Source organism: Trichechus manatus, unplaced genomic scaffold (assembly GCF_000243295.1).
Source record: "Trichechus manatus latirostris isolate Lorelei unplaced genomic scaffold, TriManLat1.0 scaffold00349, whole genome shotgun sequence".
Lineage (NCBI taxonomy): Eukaryota > Metazoa > Chordata > Mammalia > Sirenia > Trichechidae > Trichechus > Trichechus manatus.
Genome location: NW_004444285.1, coordinates 582,336 through 602,752, shown reverse-complemented (window position 1 = coordinate 602,752; position 20,417 = coordinate 582,336). Strand labels below are relative to the sequence as shown.

Here is a 20,417-nt window from a genome sequence, read left to right as displayed (position 1 = left end):
AAGCCTGGGGAAGGTCCGGGGCACACAGGTGTCTGCAGGGCAGCAGGGATGGGACGAGGACTGCCATGCAGGGCCTTCTGCCAGGCAAAACCTGGAGAGCGCTTGTCCACACGGGGGCAGCACCCACTCAATGCCACATTGACCACCTACTCAACAGGATCCAATGGGCAGGTTTCTTGCTCTTTATAAGAATTCCTCTGGGTCTCACTGGTAAAGCTGAGGCCAGTGCTGTAGATGAACGTCTGTGGTCTCATTCCCGGTCTGGACTCTGCCAGGGGTTCTGGGCTGGGTGGGGCTCCTGGGGCCTGAGGCTGAGGCTTAGAGGCCAGGGAGGCCGTGGGTGAGTGGTGGCTGACAGCAGGGCCATGTCCATGTCTGACGGCCGCCCTGTTTTTCCAAGCAGGGGGCTGCCTGGTTGGCAGTATGACATGATGGGCAGACAGGGATCCCATAGTTTGTGTCTGTGTGGGTGACGGGGTCAGGGGCTGTGGCCCCTCACAGGCTCTGGGTCAGGCACTAGAGAGCTGAAGAAGCACACTCCAGGGGCTCAGACAAGCACCGCTCTCCTAAGCAGGTGAGGTGTGGGGTGAACAGGACTGGTCATGGCCATCCAGCCACATAACGTGGCCAGTGCCACAGCCTCAGGGCTCCATTCTGCCAGGCCTGTTCACATGCAGACACCACCCAGCCAGCTCCTGGCTCCTCAGGCGTGGGCTGGCCCTGGGCATGCTCACCGGGGAGCTGGGGGCCGGGGTAGGGGACTCAGGGCTTTGGCTTTGCACAGGTGGGAGACGTAGACACTGGATTCCTCAGATAGGGCCGTCCATCAGTGTGACTAGTCAGTACCGTGTGGCAGGCCCGGCCCCGGGACTCAGCGTGCACTGGCGCTTGGGGGCTGCAGGAGAGGCCGTTGCTGGCCAGCTACTTGGCCTCCACCAGCTGCTCCAGACGCTGCAGCATTGTCAGACGCAAGGCTTGGAACCTGGCGGAGACACAACCGAAAGAACCCCACTGAGCTGGGAGGCTGAGGGGGGTGGCAGGTGCCTGGCTCCAGGAGACACACCACTCCTGACCAGCTGACTGTGGCTACCACCCCTCCTCAGGCAAGGAGAGGGCGAGCCGGCCCCCACCCTGCGAGACCGCTGTAAAGAGCGATCAGACATGGCCACGGACCATTGTGAGCTTCAAAGTAGAATTTTGCTGTTTCCACTGCAAACTCTAGAGTGGACAAGGGCGTCCTGGAGCAGACAGGGCAGAAGGGCAAGAGTCAGCAGGCTGCGCTAAGCCACCTCTGAGATAGCTTGTGAGGAACACTTTCTCATCTCGGGCCTCTGTTTCCCCACTGTACACTCAAAAGATGGCCTGGTAACTCCCCATGTCCCTTCTGGTTTCAAACCTACAGTGGCATGGCTGTGGACCTGTTCCCTCTGTTTGTGCTCTCTGCCGGTTTGCAGGGTCAGGCCGCACTGCACAGATGGAGGCCTGGGGGCGGGGGATGTGGCTTTCTGAGGGCCATTCAGCCAGAAGCCTGAATTGGAACCAGGCCCCGATCTTAGGCTCTCAAGGTGAGCACCTCCGTCCCATCTCTCCTCAGCTGGACTCTGAGCCCAGCACTGGCTGAATGCCCTCCATGCCTGCACTTGAGAGGGAGAGACAGACCATCAGGAAGTACACCCTGCCGAACCTCACACAGGCGGCCAGATGCAGCTTCCCCAGGGCTCGCCAGATGACACCTGCTCACCCTTCCACTCCACCGGTCCTTGCACCTGAAGATGTCATCTGCCACTGCTTTCGGCCAGCTCAGACCTCCTGCAGGTACGGCCAGCCCTACACCAGGCTGACTCTGCACTGGGCAGGCCCTCTCTGCGGCCGGCTCTCCAGCCTGTGGCCCCAGCGCCTGCCCATGCTGCTGGCTCTCTGACTCCCCGGCCATGTTTTCAGCAGCATGCGCCCATGGTAGTGAGGACGCTGGCTCTGGAGGGGCAGTCTGGGCTGTTCCCTGCCATTCTGGTGGCTGGCCCCCCAGCCTTGGCTCAGTAGTGAGCAGGAGGCTGGGGTTTCCAGGGAAGCCTCCCGGCCCTGGCCTGGGTCCTCGCTGCCTCGCAGGCTGGCCCCTGGTATCCAGGTGCTACGACTGGCTTTTTATGTGCTGCTTACTTCATGGTCAGCTTGATTATTTCTCTTTCCTCCTCTTCTTTTAATTTCTCAACAAAACTGTCCAGCACCGGCATTTCAAACTTAATGTACTGAGCGACCTAGAAAATCCAAGAAATTTTAATGTGCTTTCAATTCAAAGCCAAGAAAGCCTGTTCTTCTCCTTACAGCTTCCGGGAGGGCCAATTCAGCACATGCCTGTGTCCAGGGAAGCAGCTGCCCCCTTCCCACCCCCACGGCTGCTCTATCATGTGTTAGGATGGGAGACAGGAGCCCGTTCTCATCTGAAAGGCAACTCAGCCCTGGGAGGAGATGTTCAGTGAATACTAGGAAAAGCATTCAATAGTGAAATAGAGTCATACAGGGTGTTGGCGTGGGGTGGGTGGGCTCGCCATTGTTTCTAACAATGGCATGAAACTGCCCGAGCCCTGAGAGTCGTCTGAGAGATGCAGGGCCACCAGGGCCCTCAGCCTGCAGAAGAGACTCCCTCCCTGGTGTCTAGGCCTTTTCTGGTAGAGGAGTCTAGAAATTTGCTCATTGTCTGGCCAAGACTCAGGCTGTTGGTAAGACTCCTACCCGCCGAGTCTAGGCCTAGTAAAGGAGACCTGGTGTGGGCTGTGAGTGTAACAACAACCAGACACACTCCAGTGAAGGGTTTACTTGCCTCAGCAGAAAGGACTGGGCCACGGTCCCTTTGCCTGCGTTCTAGGACCCAAGGTCTTTTTCTTCCCTAAGCTGGCTGATAAAGCTCATGGTTGCTGGGATGGCAGGAAGCGGGAGGATCTCGGCCATCACTGTGCTGGGCCTGGGGCAGTCAGGACAGCAGTGGGGCCCTTGGTGGTGGTCACCCTCAGAGCCCTCAGGGGTCTCCCATGCTGCCACACAGCCTGTCCCTCAGGAATGGGACCCCAAGTCCCGGCCCTCACTCACATCGTAGGGGACTTCTTCGCCCAAGTCTGTTTCCATCAGGAAGAGCCTGGCAATCTTCTCACATGGCCCGTGCAGGATTCTGGAAATCAGGGGGTACTCATGGTCTTTTAACTTCGTCCTCTCTGAAAAAAAGAGATGGTTTGCAAAATTCATGGGACATAAGAATTGCCTCTCTTGGATGCAGGACAAGAACATGATGGAAAACTGATGTCCAAGGGAGCTTGGGGAATCTTCTCCAGGCCTCGCTGGTATTGCTGCCCTGGGACACCATCTCAGCAGCAAAGGCCCAGCTCTGAGAAACAGGGGCCGAAGGAGCAGAGAGAGGGGACACAGACAGGGGAGGTGAGGCCTGCTCACGCTGACGGGGTTCCTAGACTGTGCCTTGTGAGTCCAGCAATAGAGGGGTGAGCGGTCCTACCCCAACGGTTCTCAAATGGGGACTTTTACTCCACCTCTCAGATCGTGACCTGTACCCCACCACTCCTAACTGAGCCCCACTGAGCCGAGAACCACTTGTTTGACTTGAAGAAGTTGGAGGCAACTTTTCATAACACTTTGCTGGATCTGAAAGACAGGACACGTGCTCCTGGGTTTGGGATTGGGAGAAACACTCATGGTGGAGGAACAGAGTGTTTTAGGACAAGGAGGACCAGCTGCCCCACACCCCCAACCCGCCCAGCACAGGGCCTCCTAGAGAACAGTGTGGAGGGCGAGCTGGCCGAGAGGACAGAGACGTTCTACTTTTTGATGCATAAACGCAGGTGGACACTTACCCCCTGACTCGTGCACAATGTAGAGTGCAAACTCTTCAGGGTCATTTTCTACCTGCATGAGCAGCGACAGAGTCAGACCACAGAGACACACCCCAATGCCACACACAACCCCCATGGAACCGCCCTCTCTCTGAAATCCCAGAGATGGTCCCTCGGCTGAGGAAACCTTCCTACACCTTCTCCCCAGGAGCCACGGGCAGCTTTCCCAGCTTCACCATCGCCCCTTCCCTGCCTCCTCCCCGACCCCCACCAGACAGAATGACCAACCACCAGTACCAGCACAGGCAGCTGCACCCCAGACTTACTCTGAACTTGTTCAGCAGCAGGGTGAGCACCTGCAGGGTTGTCATGGTGCTGCTGACCCTCACATTGGTCATGGAGCCGAAGGCAGGAGTAAACACGGAGGTCTGTGCCGGGTGGGGGTGGGGGCAGGTCAGGGCAGACCCCCTGGGCTGACATCCTGCAGGGGTCTGGACCCGTCTGGCCGGACCGTGCTGAGCAGACCCGGACAGCTGGGGACCCCCTCCTCAGGCTCTGGGAACAGTTGTGCCTGTCCATTCAGAGAGACCCACACGCAAACTGTTCCCAGATCTAGGGGTGCTCGGGGAACGGGTACCACTTCACGTCTTATGACATCCTGTAAAGAGGACGCCTACGTTCGTATAAGGGCCAGCTTTCTGGATTCTAGGAACAAATGCCAAGGAAGGAATTCTCAACCCGGGGTGGTAACAAGTCTCTCCCACACCCTACCGACTACATCACCAAGTGTCTGTGGATTCTAGGGCTGGAGTTCTCAAATCTGTCCCCTCTTCTGCATTCTCCTAGCAGACTGGCCCGAGTTGAGGCCCTCCATTCGTACCTCACCAGCCTCCTAACCCGTCACCTTCCAGGCTGTTCTCTACACTGCAGCCAGAACACCCTTCCACTGGCACTCAGAGTGTGGTTTGGACCTGGTGCACAAGCATACAGAGGCGCAGGTCCCACCCCAGACCTCCTGAATCAGACTCCGTGTGTTGAGAAGGCCAGGTGGTGCTATCTGCACAGCACAGTTTGAGAAGTGTTGCTTTAAAATGCAGTTCTTGTTAAAAGTATCTGATGGCGTACTGGTCTATCTGACATCCTCCACGGCTCCCTGCATCGCCATGCACACACGGTACCAGGCACCCTGCGTCCAGCCCCTCGGCTTCCTGATGGATTTTGGACTCATTACACTTTTGAAGGTATCTTGCTTTTGTCTCTGAGACACCATATATGAATTCAACCAGCAATTGCCTGAGGCATAAGTCCTCAACAAACATAAGCAGTGTGTTAAACCTGCCAAGCATTTTTCATACAATCTGATTTAACCCTCACAATAGCCCTTCGAAGTACCTATAATCGTTCCCCTTCCTCAGGTGGGAAACCGAGGCAGAGGGAGACTAAGCAGCCAGTCGGGGCTGCACATCTAGAGATGGCAGAGCTGTGACTCAAACAGCTCAGTGACACCCGAGATTTGGTGCCTTAATGCCCAGGCTGACGCCCCCCAGGGAGTGCAACTCCTCTGCCTAAAACAGTTGTCTCTTCTCTGTGGGTGAACTCCTCACTGTTTTCAAAATTCAAATTCAAATTCATGTGTCCGCACTCTATGCTCCTAGCTCTGCTTCCTCAAGGGGGAAATGGAGCTCAGGACACTTCAGGGACGTGCTCAGCATCTCTAGTGGGTCAGTTACCAGTTACCAGTGGGCATCAAGTCAACTCCAGCTCATGGCGACCCCATGTGTGTCAGAGTACAACTGTGCTCCAGAAGGCTTTCAATGGCTGAGTTTTGGGAAGTTGATTGCCAGGCCTTTCTTCCAAGGTGCCTCTGGGTGGACTCAAACTTGTAGCCTTTTGGTTAGCAGCTGAGCATGTTAACTGTTTGTACCACCCAGGGACTCCTAAGTGGGTCAGTAGCGGAGTCATACTCCAATAAAGATCTGTCTCTTCCATAGTTGAGACCTAGAATGACTGAATTGCACAGAAAACAACTCAGAATTAGGTTTTGGGTCCCCAAGAAATGTAGAATAAACAGAGGAGCCAGGCTGTCCCAAGGAAAAGAGAGGTCTTATCCAACGAGACCCTGTTAGTGTTTCTGCTGCACGAAGCCTTTCTCAAGATGATAGCAACCAAATCCAAGTCTGAACAAAGGTCTCCGGCTGAACTCCACCTCTAACAACTATGATTTCTCTCCCAGAGAGCACACTGGGTCCAACAGGCCAGGCCAAAGCAGTGGGAACAGGCACAAAGTTTACGGGCCTGGAAATAGAACCCACACTGCTGTGAATCAGAACAGTTTCAGAAAATGACTGAAGTAATAGTGCACAGTTTTAAGAAAAAACAAACCAAATCAGACAACAATGACTGACAACTACCCCATGGAACCAATTCTGGGTATTACTTCTTTTAAAAAAATTTTCCCCTAGGACTCAAGTGACTTTTCACTTAATTTCTAAGGGCACTAACTCTGTGAATGTAAAGCAAGGTAAGAAAGAGGGATTTTGTATATGGTTTCTCTCTGGGAGCCCCTTGCTCACTTTGAAGATGTGAATTAACTTTCCAAAATGCTTAAGATACTACTTCATGTCCTGGAAGGACCACGGTCTGCAGGTAAATCTGTCATTACAGGGAGAAGCCACTCCACCTGGATTCCAGGTAGAAGGCTAGGGGTCAGGCTGGCTGAGCAGCACTTCTTTCTCAGGATGGTTCAAATGTCAGCAAGGCAGTGTGATGGGCGGCCTGGCCAGTCATTGGTCATTTCCAAGGTTATCATGTGCTCCAGACACCTCTGTGTCCCCGAGACATTTGCGATTACTGAAATAAGGTTTTCTGTGCAGACCTCTCAGAGGTGAATGAGAACCTTCCTCATTGTACCTGGAGTCATGAAGCAACGAATACAGAATTAGAAAGAGTCTTAGCCTGTGCAAATGTTCTTTGTAAAATTTTGGCTAACTCTTTAAAATAGCATAACAATGTTTATTCAAATACTAATGACGAGCGCTTACTTAACACTTTACAGACTAAACCCCCTTTTGGAACAAGATTTAAAGAATAACCAAGTCCCTGGGTGGTGCTAATTTCAAGGCTGGAAGTTCAACTCTACCCAGAGGAGCCTTGGAAGAAAGGCCTGGCAATCTGCTTCCAAAGGTCACAGCCATGAAAACCCTATGGAGCACACTTCTGGGCTGACACAGAGTTGCCATGAGTTGGGGTTGACTCCATAGCAACTGGGTTTATTCTATCTTTAGGCTAATCTAAATCACTCTTAATCTCTGTTTACCATACACCCCTGCTTCTCCTTAACTCTCTCAGCAAACTCTACTTTCAAATAGTCCTGGATTTTTCTGGACTCTAGCCAATGTAACTGATCTTCCTTCACTAACATTTACTGCTACCCTGGTGGGAACTGGAAGGAGGTCCTGTGACTGCAGCAGGGTGGCTTGAGTGACCCCTGGTAGGCCTCCCAGAGGCAACCTGCTCAGGTAGAGTGGGGAGACCTGTCCCTTCCCATGCCCCTCCCCTCTGTGAGTCATCGGCCATCAAGCAGGGCAGCTGCTTACACCAGGAACCTCTGCTTTTGTTTTCCTGAAGTGACAGGATATAGCATGTTACAGGACACCCTATTCAGCCTGGCTCCTCGTTCAGTTCCATTTATAGTAACAATGCCAGTTGCGCTTGTTTACAAGATGATGTAATCTAGGGAAGAATGTCTTTTTCTGAGGTTGGTACAATGCCTCCCCTGACAAAGGCAGCCAGTGCTGGGAACTGGGGCTGGTCTCGGTTCTCGGAGCACAGGCACACGTGCCCCTGGACACACCTCAGCAAGAGCATGACATTCCCAGCCAGCCGAATGTGGGGAGAAACCTCATGGGGAAACTGGCCAAGTAAAGATAAATTGGGTGTCACTGCCTGCCTCAGGCACCCACCGTTTATTTGCCAAGAATCCACATGACTTTTGAGAATGATTGACAGTGAGCGCAGAGGGGAAAACAGAAGCTTTGAGGTCAAGAGCTGGAGTCTTATTTTGGTGTGACTTTGGAAGGATATTCAGGCTCCTGCGCCTGTTCCCTCATCAGGACATAAGGTCGTTATGAGGTTAGGAGTTTGGAACTAATGTTTGCTGCCACTGGGTTGGTCTCCACTTATGGTGGCCCCATGCACAACGGGATCAAACTGTTGCAATCCATAGGGTTTTCATAGACTGAGTTTTGGAAGGAGATCACCAGGCCTTTCTTCCTAGTCTGTCTTAGTCTGGAAACACCACTGAAACCTGTTCAGCAACATAGCAACACGCAAGCCTCCACTGACAGACAGGTGGTGGCTGTGTGTGAGGTTCATTGGCCGGGAATTGAACCCGGGTCTCCTGTGTGGAAGGCAAGATATTCTATGACTGAAGAACCACCAGTGTCCCTTCATCATGAGGTTAAATCTAATGATCACAGGGCCCACAGTAGGGCTGAACAGTTGTGCCTGTGCTGGGGGTTGGCTCCCTATAAGCGAGTCGGTGACTCACCCCAAATACAAGGCGGCAAAGGGCCAGGAAGACAGGGCAGGCTGGGGCCTCACCTTGTGGTTGTAAAAATGCCCGTTGATGGAGAAGCGGTGTTGCCGGACCCTCTGCGCCTCGCTGGGCGTGCGGCCCTTGGGCCTCCTCTGAATTACACAGCTGGCGTCGCTCCTGGTCCGCGGTAGCTGTGGGACCTCCGTGTCCCCTTTCAGGGGCTCTGCAGTGAGAAGCAGAGGACAGGACAAGGCACTGGTGAGATGATGGCAAGGCAGCTGCCACCAGTCACAGTCCTGCTGCCTGTGGGGTCTGGGTCCACCCTCTCATCCGCACACTGTGTTCACCAGATGGTAGCACATCATGCAGGTGCAGTGAGGGAGGCTGGGGTGCAGCCTGCATTGCTCCCGGTTTGCAGACAGGCAAGGTGACAGTCAAGAGTGTGACCCTGTGACAGCTACTCTTGGTCTCTGTCTCAGGGCACCTGGGGCAGGAGGTGCGCAGCTGGGTCAGTGGGTGGGGCAGCCCCAGCCCCGTGCCCTGAGCACCCACACTGGGGGAGGCCCTGCACTAGGAGCTCAGGGAGGGGCACAAAGAGAGAGAGGAGCGTCTGCAGGTCCAAGAGTGAGCATAGGGTCCCAAAGGCCTGCGGAGGCCCCGGCAGCACCACAGCGCCCACTCCGACGTCTCCTCATTCCCAGAGCAGTGTGGCTATAGAAAGATAACCACTTACACACTAGGTAACCTCTGCCAGGCTCTGCCTCCCTGTCTGTAAAAGGAGATCACAGCTGTCACCCTGCAGTACTGTCCTGAGGAATGAGTGAGGATGTGTACAAAGCGTCTCATTTGAGCAGGTATTTAATGATGGCAGCTACTGAAGACAGATGACGTCGCTCTTCGTTACTGCACAAAGCAGTTCTTCGTCAAGTCCCTCCCTCCCCGGCTGAGACAGGGCCCAGCAGCTCGCAGGTCCTCACCTGAGCTGTGGCTGGAGCTCTCCGCCCTCTGCAAAGGGTCAGCCGCCAGCTCCTCAGCAGGGTTCCTGCTGCTGTCCTGAGGAGGGGGCTCCTTTCTGAAAAGAGATAAGCCCATGCTCAGATTTCCTGCCAGCAGAAAGTGCCTCAGGCAAAAGAGGCCGCTTCCACCGGAGGGCAGACAGGCTAGAAGCAGGGAGGGCAGGTGAAGCTGAAGCTGGAATTTCATGCTGAGGAGCCAGACCAAATATTAAAGGGAAGCAAAGACTTCCACATGCGTCTGGAGGAAGGAGGGTGAGTCTGACTGGGGAGAGCTGAGGGGCCTGTGCTGGGCTCTGTCACACGGACACATGGACACATGCAGTGCTCCGTGCATTCCTGGGAGTGTTGGGCAGGGACTCTGTGCTGGGCTGTCACACAGACACATGGACACATGCAGTGCTCCGTGCATTCCTGGGAGCGTCGGGCAGGGACTCTGTGCTGGCCACATCATATGGACACATGCAGTGTCCCATGCATTCCTGTGAGTGTTGGGCAGGGACTCTGTGCTGGGCTCTGTCACACGGACACATGGACACATGCAGTGCCCCATGCATTCCTGGAGGAGTGTCAGGCAGGGACTCTCTGGGCAAAGACCACTTGAGAAAGGCAAACTCCGGGCCTCCTGGCAGGATGGACCCCAAGCTAGGGCAGCCAGTGTCTGGCAGAAGAAGGGAGGAGCATGGTGGGACACAGCTCAGGGAGGCTTGGGGAAGTATGCAACCGAGTTGGGGAGGAGGAACAAGGAGGAACTAGAAGGAGCCGAGCTGTGCTGAGGCCTCTGGCGTTGCCGCAGAACACGCAGGGCAGAGCCTGGGGACGCGCTGCTCTGGACGCTGGAGGGGCTGCTCTGTGATGTCAGGTGGGGAGGTATCACGAGCTGCACCTGCAGCCTTCCTGAGTGGTCTGGACCTTATGCTCTAAGTCCATATTTTTTAAAATTCTCCATGAGTGACCTGGAGCCCTGGTGGCACAGTAGTTAGGAGTTGGGCTGCTAACCAAAAGGTCGGCAATTTGAATCCACCAGCCACTCCTTGGAAACCCTATGGGGCAGCTGTACTCTGTCCTATAGGGTCACTGTGAGTGATGTGGGGAGGTGGCAGGGGCATGTGACGCTGGGGTGCCTCAGTGCTGGATCCTCTCAGAACACAAAGTTTACTTGAGTATTTGAAGGGGGAAAATATTTTGAATTTTTGCCTCTTAAAAGGATTTACTGCATGCAGAAGCAAGCAGGAACTCACCAGCTTAACTGTCTTTCTTTGGGAGTGGGAGAGCAGGTAAAAATTCATTAACAACAAGGCAGGTGGAAAATGATTTCATCTTGATTGACACAGTCTTCTGATATTAAAATAAAACATTACAGAGTTGTAGGAGGCTAAATGTGTGTGAATTTTTAAGATAAAGCAGGAGATGCCAAGAAATTTTAGGCTTGCAGAGGGTGTTTGGACCGCCAGTAATACGGTCTTCTCTCCTTGCAGGCAAGGTACATTTTCGAGAGACATGACTGGAAGTGATGGGAGCCTGGGATGCTCTGGAAAGGGAGTGAGGAGATGTGGCTGTAGTCTAGAAAGATCACTCAGGCGCATGCTGGTGTGGATGTGACCTGGGAGACTGATGTTGAGGCAAAGACACACCCTAAACAGCAGACTCAGGTGGGACACATGTCCCTGGGGCTGCCTGGCCCAGCCTGTCCAAGCCCGGCACTCACTGGTCACAGGTGGGCTGCCCAGACGTCCACGCAGTGACGGGGAGGTGCAGACGCTCTCTGTCATCCTGTATTTGGAGCCGGATGGGCCGCCTCAGCCCCCAGGAGATGTTGAGGAGCCCCTCGATGATCAGAGCCCCTTCTTCCTGTGGAGTACACACAAGGTCAGCCTCTTCCCCTGAGCAGCAGTCCTCAGGGGTCACTGTCCACCCTCCCTGTGCCCCCTCAGGGCTAAGCCCCTCATCCTCAGGATGCCCTGGACGTTCAGGTCCCCAGCCACAACCCCCCAGGCTCAGGGTCACCGCGTGGGCCTCTACGTGCTCCCTAGCATGGGCTGCAGGTCCTGAGGAGGAAACCCGAGGTGAACACTTCCGCAGCTTGGCCTGGCTAGAGGTGCAGCCTGGGGACAGCACAGGGAAGCCTGGTTCCCACAGGAACCCAGGGCTGTCAGGAGGCACGCCCACACCACGGAGAGGAAACATGCTCCAGGCGTGTGCAGGGGAAGCTCTCTGGCTACCACATGGCCTGGCTTGGGGGTCCTGTGACCACCAAGGGTGCTGGACATGGTGACCACGAGGGCAGAGCTATCATTTCAGCCCCACACTGCCCCCTAACACTGTTGGTGATTATGACCTCCTGTGGGGGCTTGGCTGTCTCCCAGTTCTCTAAGCTGCCTTCCTTTCTGAGGGTCACTCTTGTTGACGTCTTAGCCACGTGCCCCACCACTGATGCGCACCCTCAGAACATCCAGAGCCATCCTCATTCACATCTCCAGCCAGCCTTGGTTCCCAGGTCTGCAGGTGGCGCCATCATGCCCCCTGCCACCAAACCCTGAGGTCCTAATTGGCCCTGTCCCCCTGATGCACCCTGGGCCTCACCCCAGCTTATTTCTTGGACCTCATACAGGCTTGTCTACAGTGTCCCCCTCCAGGGTCTTTGCCGCAGCTCCTCCCCCAGGGCCTGGCCAGGCTGCTTCCCTGCACCCTCAGGGCCTCATGACAGGCACCTGCCACCCTAGCCCTCTCCCCACAGCCCTGCTGCTCCTGCTCTGGCTACGACTCCGAATTCCTAATCTCCTTTCAAACTAGTCTCTTGGCAGTTAACTGCAGATGTCATTTTTCATTGCTATCTAGAGCAACATCTGGGATTCACAGACTCCAGCTTTTTCTCCTCATTGGCACGGAAAGCCCTGTGGGAAATTGTGGGGAACAACTTTCTATACCTGGTAGCACTCACAGGGGTGTCCTGGGCAGTGTCAATGTGATGTTTAATTAGTAATAGTCTAAAAAAAAACAAACGCATTGCCATCGAGTTGATTCTGACTCCTAGCGACCCTACAGGACAGAGCAGAACTACCCCATACAGTTTCCAAGGAGTGCCTGGTGGATTCGAACTGATGACCTCTTGGTTAGGAGCTGGAGCACTTAACCACTACATCACCAGGTTTTCTAATAGTCTAAAGTACCCTGTTAATCCACAGAGAAGAACATTCTAATCTGTGTAAACCTGTTGCCATTGAGGCGATTCTGACTCATAGCGACCCTATAGGAGAGAGTGGAACTGCCCTATAGGGTTTCCAAGGACCGGTTGGTTGATACAAACTGCCGACCTTTTGGTTAGCAGCCAAACTCTTAATCACTGATCTGTCTACGGTTGTCAAAAACACACAACATTTTCTGATATTGCCTTGCTCTATTTGCATAAAAAAAGAGGTATTTTTGATAACCATTGATACTGACACAGGCAGCAAATACGTAACTAACCATTAGGTATTTTAAGCTCATCCCTCCAAAGGAAAGGCGAGTATTGCTCTCTTAGAGGTAAAGGGCCTGTAGGAAAATCAAGAAAACCTAAAGTGGGGTTCAGTTGTTCATTTCCTGTCTTGGCCCTAGGTGCCTCTGTCACATGTCAGCACGTCCCTGGGGAGAGCACCCACCCTCAGAAGACTTTGGCCTGTAGGGACAGCTGGTTCATGGAAATCACCACCACCAGCCCTCCCTGGACCCTGGGGGAGGGATGTGAAGCAGACACAGCCCAGCCATGTGGGGCTCACACTCCAGTTGCACAAGGGGGCACAAGGTGGGGTATGAGGTAGCTTCCATGCCAGCAGGGGATGCCCCATTCCCTGGAAGGCATGACCTCTGCTAAGCAGTTCAGATAGGGCACTCTCAGCTGGAAGTGAGAGAGAAGGTGCTTTCAGGACTAGGCCCTGGAAGATGATATAAAGATGCACAGATGGTGATGGGGGGAGGGTGTGTGGGACCTGCTTGAGCAAATGCAGAGGCAGGAAAGGGATGTGTGCTCAAGAGCAGGTCAGTCAGTCTGGAGAGAGTCACAGGAGAACTCAAAAGCCAGAGGGAGTTACCTCCTTGGCAGGACCTAACTGCCAGCAGAGAAATGGCATTTTGTTCTATAGACAGAAGAGACCCTGGACACTCCCAGGAGGGGAGGGGGGTCTAATATGGCAGTGGGGTGAAGAACAATCTGGAAGAGAAGACAAAGACACGGAGAAATCCTGCAGGAAACCATTTAACCGTGGGACTGGGGGAGGGAGCTGCTGGGGAGGGGCAGTGGGGATGGACAGCTGAGGCTGGAGGGGTTCAGACTTCACAGACTCACAGGAAGACTGTGGACCTTGGCCATGCAGGGTGAGGCTGGGAGGAGCTGTTCTGGGGGACTGGGAGGGAGGTGCCTGGCAGAGCTGCTGGTCTTGGAGGTTGGTAGCTGGCTTGGCTGGGGATGGGCTGGCCCAAAGTCACTCAGGCCTGGTATCCCTGCACAGACAGCGTGTAAGTCCCCACAGTGACACCCAGCACTGTCCCACCCTCCCCTCTGCTTAGCCCACCCAAATGGAGGGGGCCCCCACAGCCTACAGCTTTCTCTGGTCAAACAAGAGGAGAGCTGAGGTCTGAGCAGAGGGCCTCTGAGGCTGTTGGTAGCCCCTCACCCACAGGTGTGGAAGGAGCTCAGGCAGAGGCAGAATCCACCCTTAGGGGCAGTAGGTGTCAGGACGAGAACCTGGGTCTCCTGGCCACCGGTGGTGGGATAGCCAACCCACAGGGGTCTCAAACCTCTACCAAAGTTGGAGATTAATTCTGGACCCTCTCAATTTCCTGTCAAACCAAACCCTTCTCTACTCAGTTCAGGCTATTAACTGATGTACTAATTGCTAATACAATCAAGACAGCCAGAGACAGACAAAGGCTCCACAGAAGCATCTAGTTATAAGAGCCGTTAGGGTCTAGCTGAACTCCTGATCCCCATCTCAGCCACCTTCCCTGGCCCATGCTTTCGTTCAGAGTGGAACACCCCACCCAAAATGCATGAGCTTCTGATCCGGCACCCCCCCTTGCCTGGGGGTCCTGGGTCTGTCCAACAATCCCACAGGTAGGCCTGGGCTCTCACCTCACTGGCTGTTCTCTCTCCAGCCTGCAGGATGCAGGTAGGAGGGTTCCAGGTAGGTCTGAGCTGGGGCCCAGGATCTACCCTGTCTGAGAAGCAGGCGGTTCCGGCTTTTTTCAATGAGCTTTCCCATGTGCTGCCCACCTTGTCCTCAGGGCCACTGTATGGCCACTCCTGGACATCGGCAACGGCCTCCTGATGCTTCCTAGGTGACCCTGGCTCCCGTTAGCCACCCCCTTAACCCACGTACAGCAGCCAGAATGAGTCATAGAAACAGAAGCCAGGTTTAGTCCCCTTGTACAAACACTTCGTGGCCTTCTGTCTTGACCAGCGGGAAGCCCAGAGTCCATGCTGAGGCCCAGTGCTCCCTGGCCTCCTCCCGCATGGTTTGGGCACATAGGTCCTCTGCTGGTCCTGGAGCACGTCCAGCACACCCTTGTCATGTGCTGCTTCCTCTGCCTGGACCGTGTACCCCACCCCTAGATTTTCACTTGGTTCTCTGTCACCACTCAGATCTCTGCTCCAATGTCCCTGCCCCAGAGGACACAGCTGACCATCTGCTGCTCTCTGTCCACTCCCTACTTTACTCTTCTCTGCAGCTATCATTGTTACCTTCACAGTGACTCCATTCCTGCTGTGTGCCCTGAACACACCAGTTGTACAAGAATACTTGTTAGATAGCTGTTGACCCTGGGGACAGGCAAATTCCTGCTTTAAAGCACACAGCTGGTAAGGGGCAATGGCAGGTCCTGGCAGGCTGCCCTGTTCCCAGTCCTCAGGGCCTTGGCTGCCTCCAGGCTGGGGGCCGCACCGCAGGATCCCACCAGTCACTGAGGGTGTGCCCAGACTGCACAGGTGCGGACCAGTGAGCAGGGACACGAGGCTGTGTCACTACAGTGGGAAACAAGTCTAGGTGGAGGTGGTGGTGGCAGAGCCCTTGGGGGATGGCCGCTGGAGCCCCCACCCCTCTAGCAGCCCAGCAGTGGCCAGGGAGGCTGCCCGCCCCCGCCCCAGGCCCCAGGCTGAACAACCGCGGGCCTCCCACAGCTGCAGTCACAGGCTCTAGGCCCTGGGCCAGGCCCCACCCCAGGCTGTTTTCCTCAGAGCCTTCCTGAGTGGCTATTTTTGGCCCTCCAGGCAGTTCCTGATGACTGGGAAGGTATAAAAGCAGCCACCAGGCTGATGAGGCTCGTCAGACACCTGGTTCATCTAGACACGGAGTCCTCGCCTTCCTCATCCCCGGACCGACACCGGACCCCAGCCCTAGGCCCAGAGTGTCCTGGGAGCTACCCTGACTTCCTGCTGCCCCAAGCCCCCTCAGCTACAGGTAAGAGCACAACTGCCTTCTGGTTGGAAGTAAGAGAAAAGGGCTCTGCTTTGTCTTGGGGGGAGTTCTCAGCCTGGGGCCCGAGCAGCCTGACTGCGAGTTAGAGACCAGTGACGCCCAGATACTGAGAGCAACGGGGGCGGCTGCAGAGTACCTGGCAGTTCACTTGAAGTCTGCGGAGGGGCTTCTCAGGGGGCAGCGTTTCACGTTGCTCACAACAAGCCTGCGAGGCAGCTGTTTACGCCCTGTGTTATGGATGAGTCACAGGCTTAGAGGCGAGGGTTTCACCAAGGGTCGCAAGGTCAACAGGTGGCAAGTCCTAGATCTAAACCCAGGTTTCCTGGGACCCGAGTCTACTAGGCTAGGTGTTCTTATTTGTACACATCTTAAACAACAGTAATAATAAAGTTTTCAGCCTGTGGGTTTTTCATGTCAACAGGAAGACAGAGCTCAGGAGTACACACCCAGCACAGGTGTGGCCACACACCTGTTCCCAATCCTCAGACTTTAGATGGCCCTCATACCACAGCCTGTCTGCCTTGCCCGTGCCGGGCAGACGTGCGCTTGGCAGTTCCTGCGGGTAGTCTCAGATGAGCATCTGAGTTGGGGGGATGAGAGAGGGGCGTCAGGACGGCCACACAGCCCCTCACCACCCCTCCACTTTGGCCCACAGGCTGCTCATCTGTCCCTGGCCAGGAGCGATGCGGTCCCGCCTTCTCATCTCTGTGGCCCTCCTGCCCACAATTCTGGAAACCTCAGAGGAGGGGCTGTCCAGGGGGCCTGTGCAGGAGTCCCCACCCTCCCCCAGCCTGGACGACTACGTGAGGTCCATCTGTCAGCTGGCACAGCCTGCCTCTGCGCTGAACGAGGCCTCTGCCGGGCAGAGACCCAGCAGACTGCACCGGTCAGCCAGGGCCTGTGAGAGGAGACACACTGCCATGTCCCCACAGGACGTCACGACCTGCTTCAGCAGCCAGGGGCCCCTCCTTCCCGGGGCCGGCACTGCTGACCCCCTGGACTGGCTCTTTGGGGAGTCCCAGGAAACCCCGTCCAGCAGGAAGGACTTGATGAGGAGGACGGGCACCTCTGCTGACTCCTGGGGTCTGCACAGACAGATGGACACTGGCGAGGCCAGGAGTGGCCCCAGAGCGAGGTTCTGTGATGCCAGGGGCCCTGGGCACTCTCTCTTGAGGCTGTCACAGGGCGGGCATCTGAGCTCCAACCGGGACTCCAGGCAGCCCTGCCCCAATGACAGCATCCTCAGAGCCCTCCACTCGGACCTCCCGGTGATTCATGAACTCTGACCCTCCCAATAAAGGCTTCTTCTGTAAGGAGCATGCCTGGTCCCTGCATCAGCCTCCTTCCTGGGTGTCCCTCCCCTTCCTCTGCTCCCTCCCCTCGGCACACTGTCTCTGGCAGGTCTCTGGTTACAGGGCTGCCTGCTTGGACAATTCAGAGTCAGACCTCTGTGCTGGCTGATCACCTTGAGCTAGCAGCTCAGTTCCTCAGTTTTCTCATGGGTAAAACTGGGATAACTCACAGTGCCCACCTCTCTGGTGTTCTGTGCACACACGTGCACACAGTGTGGGGTGCACATGATGAGCCCATGCATGGGGAAGCTGTTGTGATCACTTCACAGGCAGAGGTGGGGCGGAAGACAAGGTGTCTGCACACCAGAGGGCTCCGAGTGGGGTCCCGGACACTGCCAGGACAGGCTCTGCACCGCATCCCCCACCAGTGTTCCAAGAGGCCCGAGAGAAGCACAGGGACTCAGCATGGCTGCTGCTGAGTTCCAGGGTGAGCCTTCCTCCTGCTGTCCACCAAGAGACCCCCCAGTGCTGAGCAAGTATGGGGCTGGCATACAAGGACAGAATTCTGCACCTGCTTAGGCCACAGGGCCCCAAAATTCTGGACCAGGGGCTGTCCTCATCCCTTCTCCAAGACCTCCACCCAGGGGCCCCTCGGCAAGGCCAGGCCACTTCGGGGAGGGGGCAGGGCACTGTCCAACATTCCTTGCACATCAGACAAGCCAGGGGCCTGGGCCTCACTCCACATGCCCTAAGGCCCAGGCCAGGTGCAGCCTTAGCAACTGGGCTTGAGCTAAGCTAGCCTGGGCTGGCCCTGGGCCCCATGGCTGTGTGGGCCCCGCTTCCTGGGGCAGTCTGGCAAGTGTGAGGGTGGGGGTGGGGGGCGTGGGAGAGGGAGGATTTCCTCCCCCAGAGAGCCTGGGGCAGCCTCAGAGAACTGAAAGGAGTCAGGCCTCGGGACCCCTCAAACACCCTGCTCCCTTGAGCTGGGCCGGAGCTGGCTGACCCTGGTGAGGGAGGAAGGCCCAGAGCAGGCAGTGCACAGAGAGGGGAGGAGGACAGAGGTGGGGGCTGGAGCCCAGCTCCACTGCAGAGCCTCCTCTCTCCTCCTCGCTCTGTGTACTGCCAATCCTTTTTTTTTGCTACTTTAAATTGCTTTAAAAAAAACCAAACCGGGTGCCGTCAAGTCGATTCCAACTCACAGTGAACCCTACAGGACAGAGTAGAACTCCCCCACAGGGTTTCCAAGGAGCGGCTGGTAGATTTGAAGTGCCGACCTTTTGGTTAGCAGCCAGGCTCTTAACCACTGCACCACCAGGGCTCCAACTATTGGCCCTTAAATTGCTTTCGGCATTTTAAATGCTTCTCTGTCCTCTTTTATGTGTGCTTTGTGGAAAGGCAGAATGTAAATCACACATTAAAAAGAAAGTTTCAGACAAGTAATTTACTCAGTTCCCTCACCTGTAAAGTGGGGATACCCCCCCCACCTTTATATCCTGTAGGGGTCAGGGGGGAGACTGGACAAGTGACCTTGGAGGTGCAGTTCCAACCTCTATATACAAATATTCATGTGTGTCACAATCTACTGCGTCTTTTGGTCAGCTCAGCCTGGAGGTCCCACTTCTGCAGATGCACTGGGCAGCTGAAGCCAGAGTGTCCTCAGGAGGTGATGGGGAGGGCTGGCCTGGTGAAGCGAGCGAGTGACTGGCGAACCTGGTCTGGCCAGATGCTGGGCCTGGTCAGCCTCGCTTCAGCTCTTTTGAGAACAAACAGCAGGAAGGAAACCTAGTGTCACAGGGGGCCAACTAGCAACCCAGATAGTATCAGCCAATGCCCCCCATGCTGAGAAGCCCTGCTGCCACATCTGGGAAGGTCAGATGGGTCGGGGGAGAACACTCCTGTGCTCTGGGCTCCTCTGCTCATATCCCCAGAGGTGAAGGAAGTTAACGGGACCTTCAGAAGGCAGGGCCCCAAGCTCTTGTTTCCCTTCACTCTAGGTCCTCCTGGTGAAGGCCCCTGTGGATGTCACATTCATCCTCCGCTCACTGCTGCAGAATGGCAAGGTGACAGATGCTGCTCCCAGGGGAGCAGGCTGGGGCCCCCGTGGGTCCCAGGGTATGGCTGTCTGGAGGGCTGAGTCAGGCCTTATAAGAGGGGACAGAGAAGTTCTCCGGGGGAAGAGGACCCTGACTTTCCGCACTCCTGGGAGAGACAAAGCTGGGCTGAGGCAGAGACTCTGGGAAGGGGTTTGGGGCTAAGCAGAGGGCTGGGTGCAGTGCACACCATGGCCACCAGGGGAGGCTCTGAGCACACCGAGTGTTGACATGCACAGGGTGGGAGGCCGGCTATCCTGCAGGTATCCCCAGGGTAAGGTTTACAATACAAGTAGCTAGAGTCTCAGCCTGCCCTAGGGGGGAATCCCTCCCTTCAATCCTTGGAAGCTGGGAGAGAAACACTACCCCCAGGGTGTGGCCCTGGCCCCCACCCCCTGACACACTTAGTCTCTCCAGGCTCTGTGGACACCAGATAGACAATGGATGAGAAGGTGCCACCAACCGTAGGGCTCAAGGATGCAGCCGAGAGCAGAGAGAGCTTGTCCCTCCAGGGTTCTGTTAGGGGACCCCCCAGGTGGAGCCCACAGCAGCCTGAGGGCACCTTAGCTTGGAGACTGCAGTACCACTCCCGTCTCTGGACCTCTTCACTGCTACTCAGCTGAGACCTCTAAAGGTTAGGGCTAGAAATGCTGTGGCTGTGTTATAAGATGCAGGCATCTTTCACTTCCTGCAATGTGACCTGGGACTAGTTACTCTGAGAGCCTCAATTTCTTTGTAAAATGGCAACAGTCATGTCTATACTGCAAGGCTATTAGGAGTATTAAAATAAATAAGATTAGAGGCCAAGTGTCTGGTGCATTGCAGGTGCTGGGGCTCATGGGGTGGGGATTGTAAATTTCTCCTGCCTGCCCAGCTGCTCCATCTGCAGCAAGTGCCTGATACTGCAAAGCCCTCTGCCCAGGAGGTTCCAGGCCTGCAATCAAGAAACTGCTGAGGTTCCCACACTGGGTGGTGTGCGGGTCACGGGGCCCTACTGAGACCCTGAGGGACATGACAGCCCTGAGAACCCATCGTGCATACGTTATCAGAAGTGTGCCTCCCAGACCTAGAGACTGGGAAAAAATTGTTGGCTATGACAAATACGATCAGCCAAATATGTCTAATTTCTAAAATCTACAAGATACTGCAAAACCTCAACAACAAAGAGACAACCCAATTAAAAAATGGGCAAAGGAT

The 20,417-nt window shown here is 55.4% G+C and overlaps 2 protein-coding genes across 2 annotated transcripts in view; one reads left to right on the top strand and one right to left on the bottom strand.

Annotated features, from left to right (window-relative positions):
* Positions 1 to 921: 921 nt before the first annotated feature.
* The window catches only part of RASSF4 (Ras association domain family member 4), a 27,323-nt gene continuing 7,827 nt past the window's right edge, over positions 922 to 20,417 (bottom strand). The window contains exons 3-10 of the mRNA XM_012559874.1: positions 11,095 to 11,237; positions 9,351 to 9,445; positions 8,439 to 8,596; positions 4,163 to 4,264; positions 3,858 to 3,909; positions 3,085 to 3,206; positions 2,158 to 2,255; positions 922 to 982 (exon numbers count right to left, since the gene is read on the bottom strand). Coding sequence (XP_012415328.1) covers positions 922 to 982; positions 2,158 to 2,255; positions 3,085 to 3,206; positions 3,858 to 3,909; positions 4,163 to 4,264; positions 8,439 to 8,596; positions 9,351 to 9,445; positions 11,095 to 11,237 — 831 coding nt within the window. The remainder of the gene's footprint in view (positions 983 to 2,157; positions 2,256 to 3,084; positions 3,207 to 3,857; positions 3,910 to 4,162; positions 4,265 to 8,438; positions 8,597 to 9,350; positions 9,446 to 11,094; positions 11,238 to 20,417) is intronic.
* Positions 16,522 to 17,124, top strand: DEPP1 (DEPP autophagy regulator 1). Its single transcript, XM_012559873.1, has one exon. It carries the CDS (start codon positions 16,522 to 16,524, stop codon positions 17,122 to 17,124), a length of 603 nt encoding a protein of 200 aa, XP_012415327.1.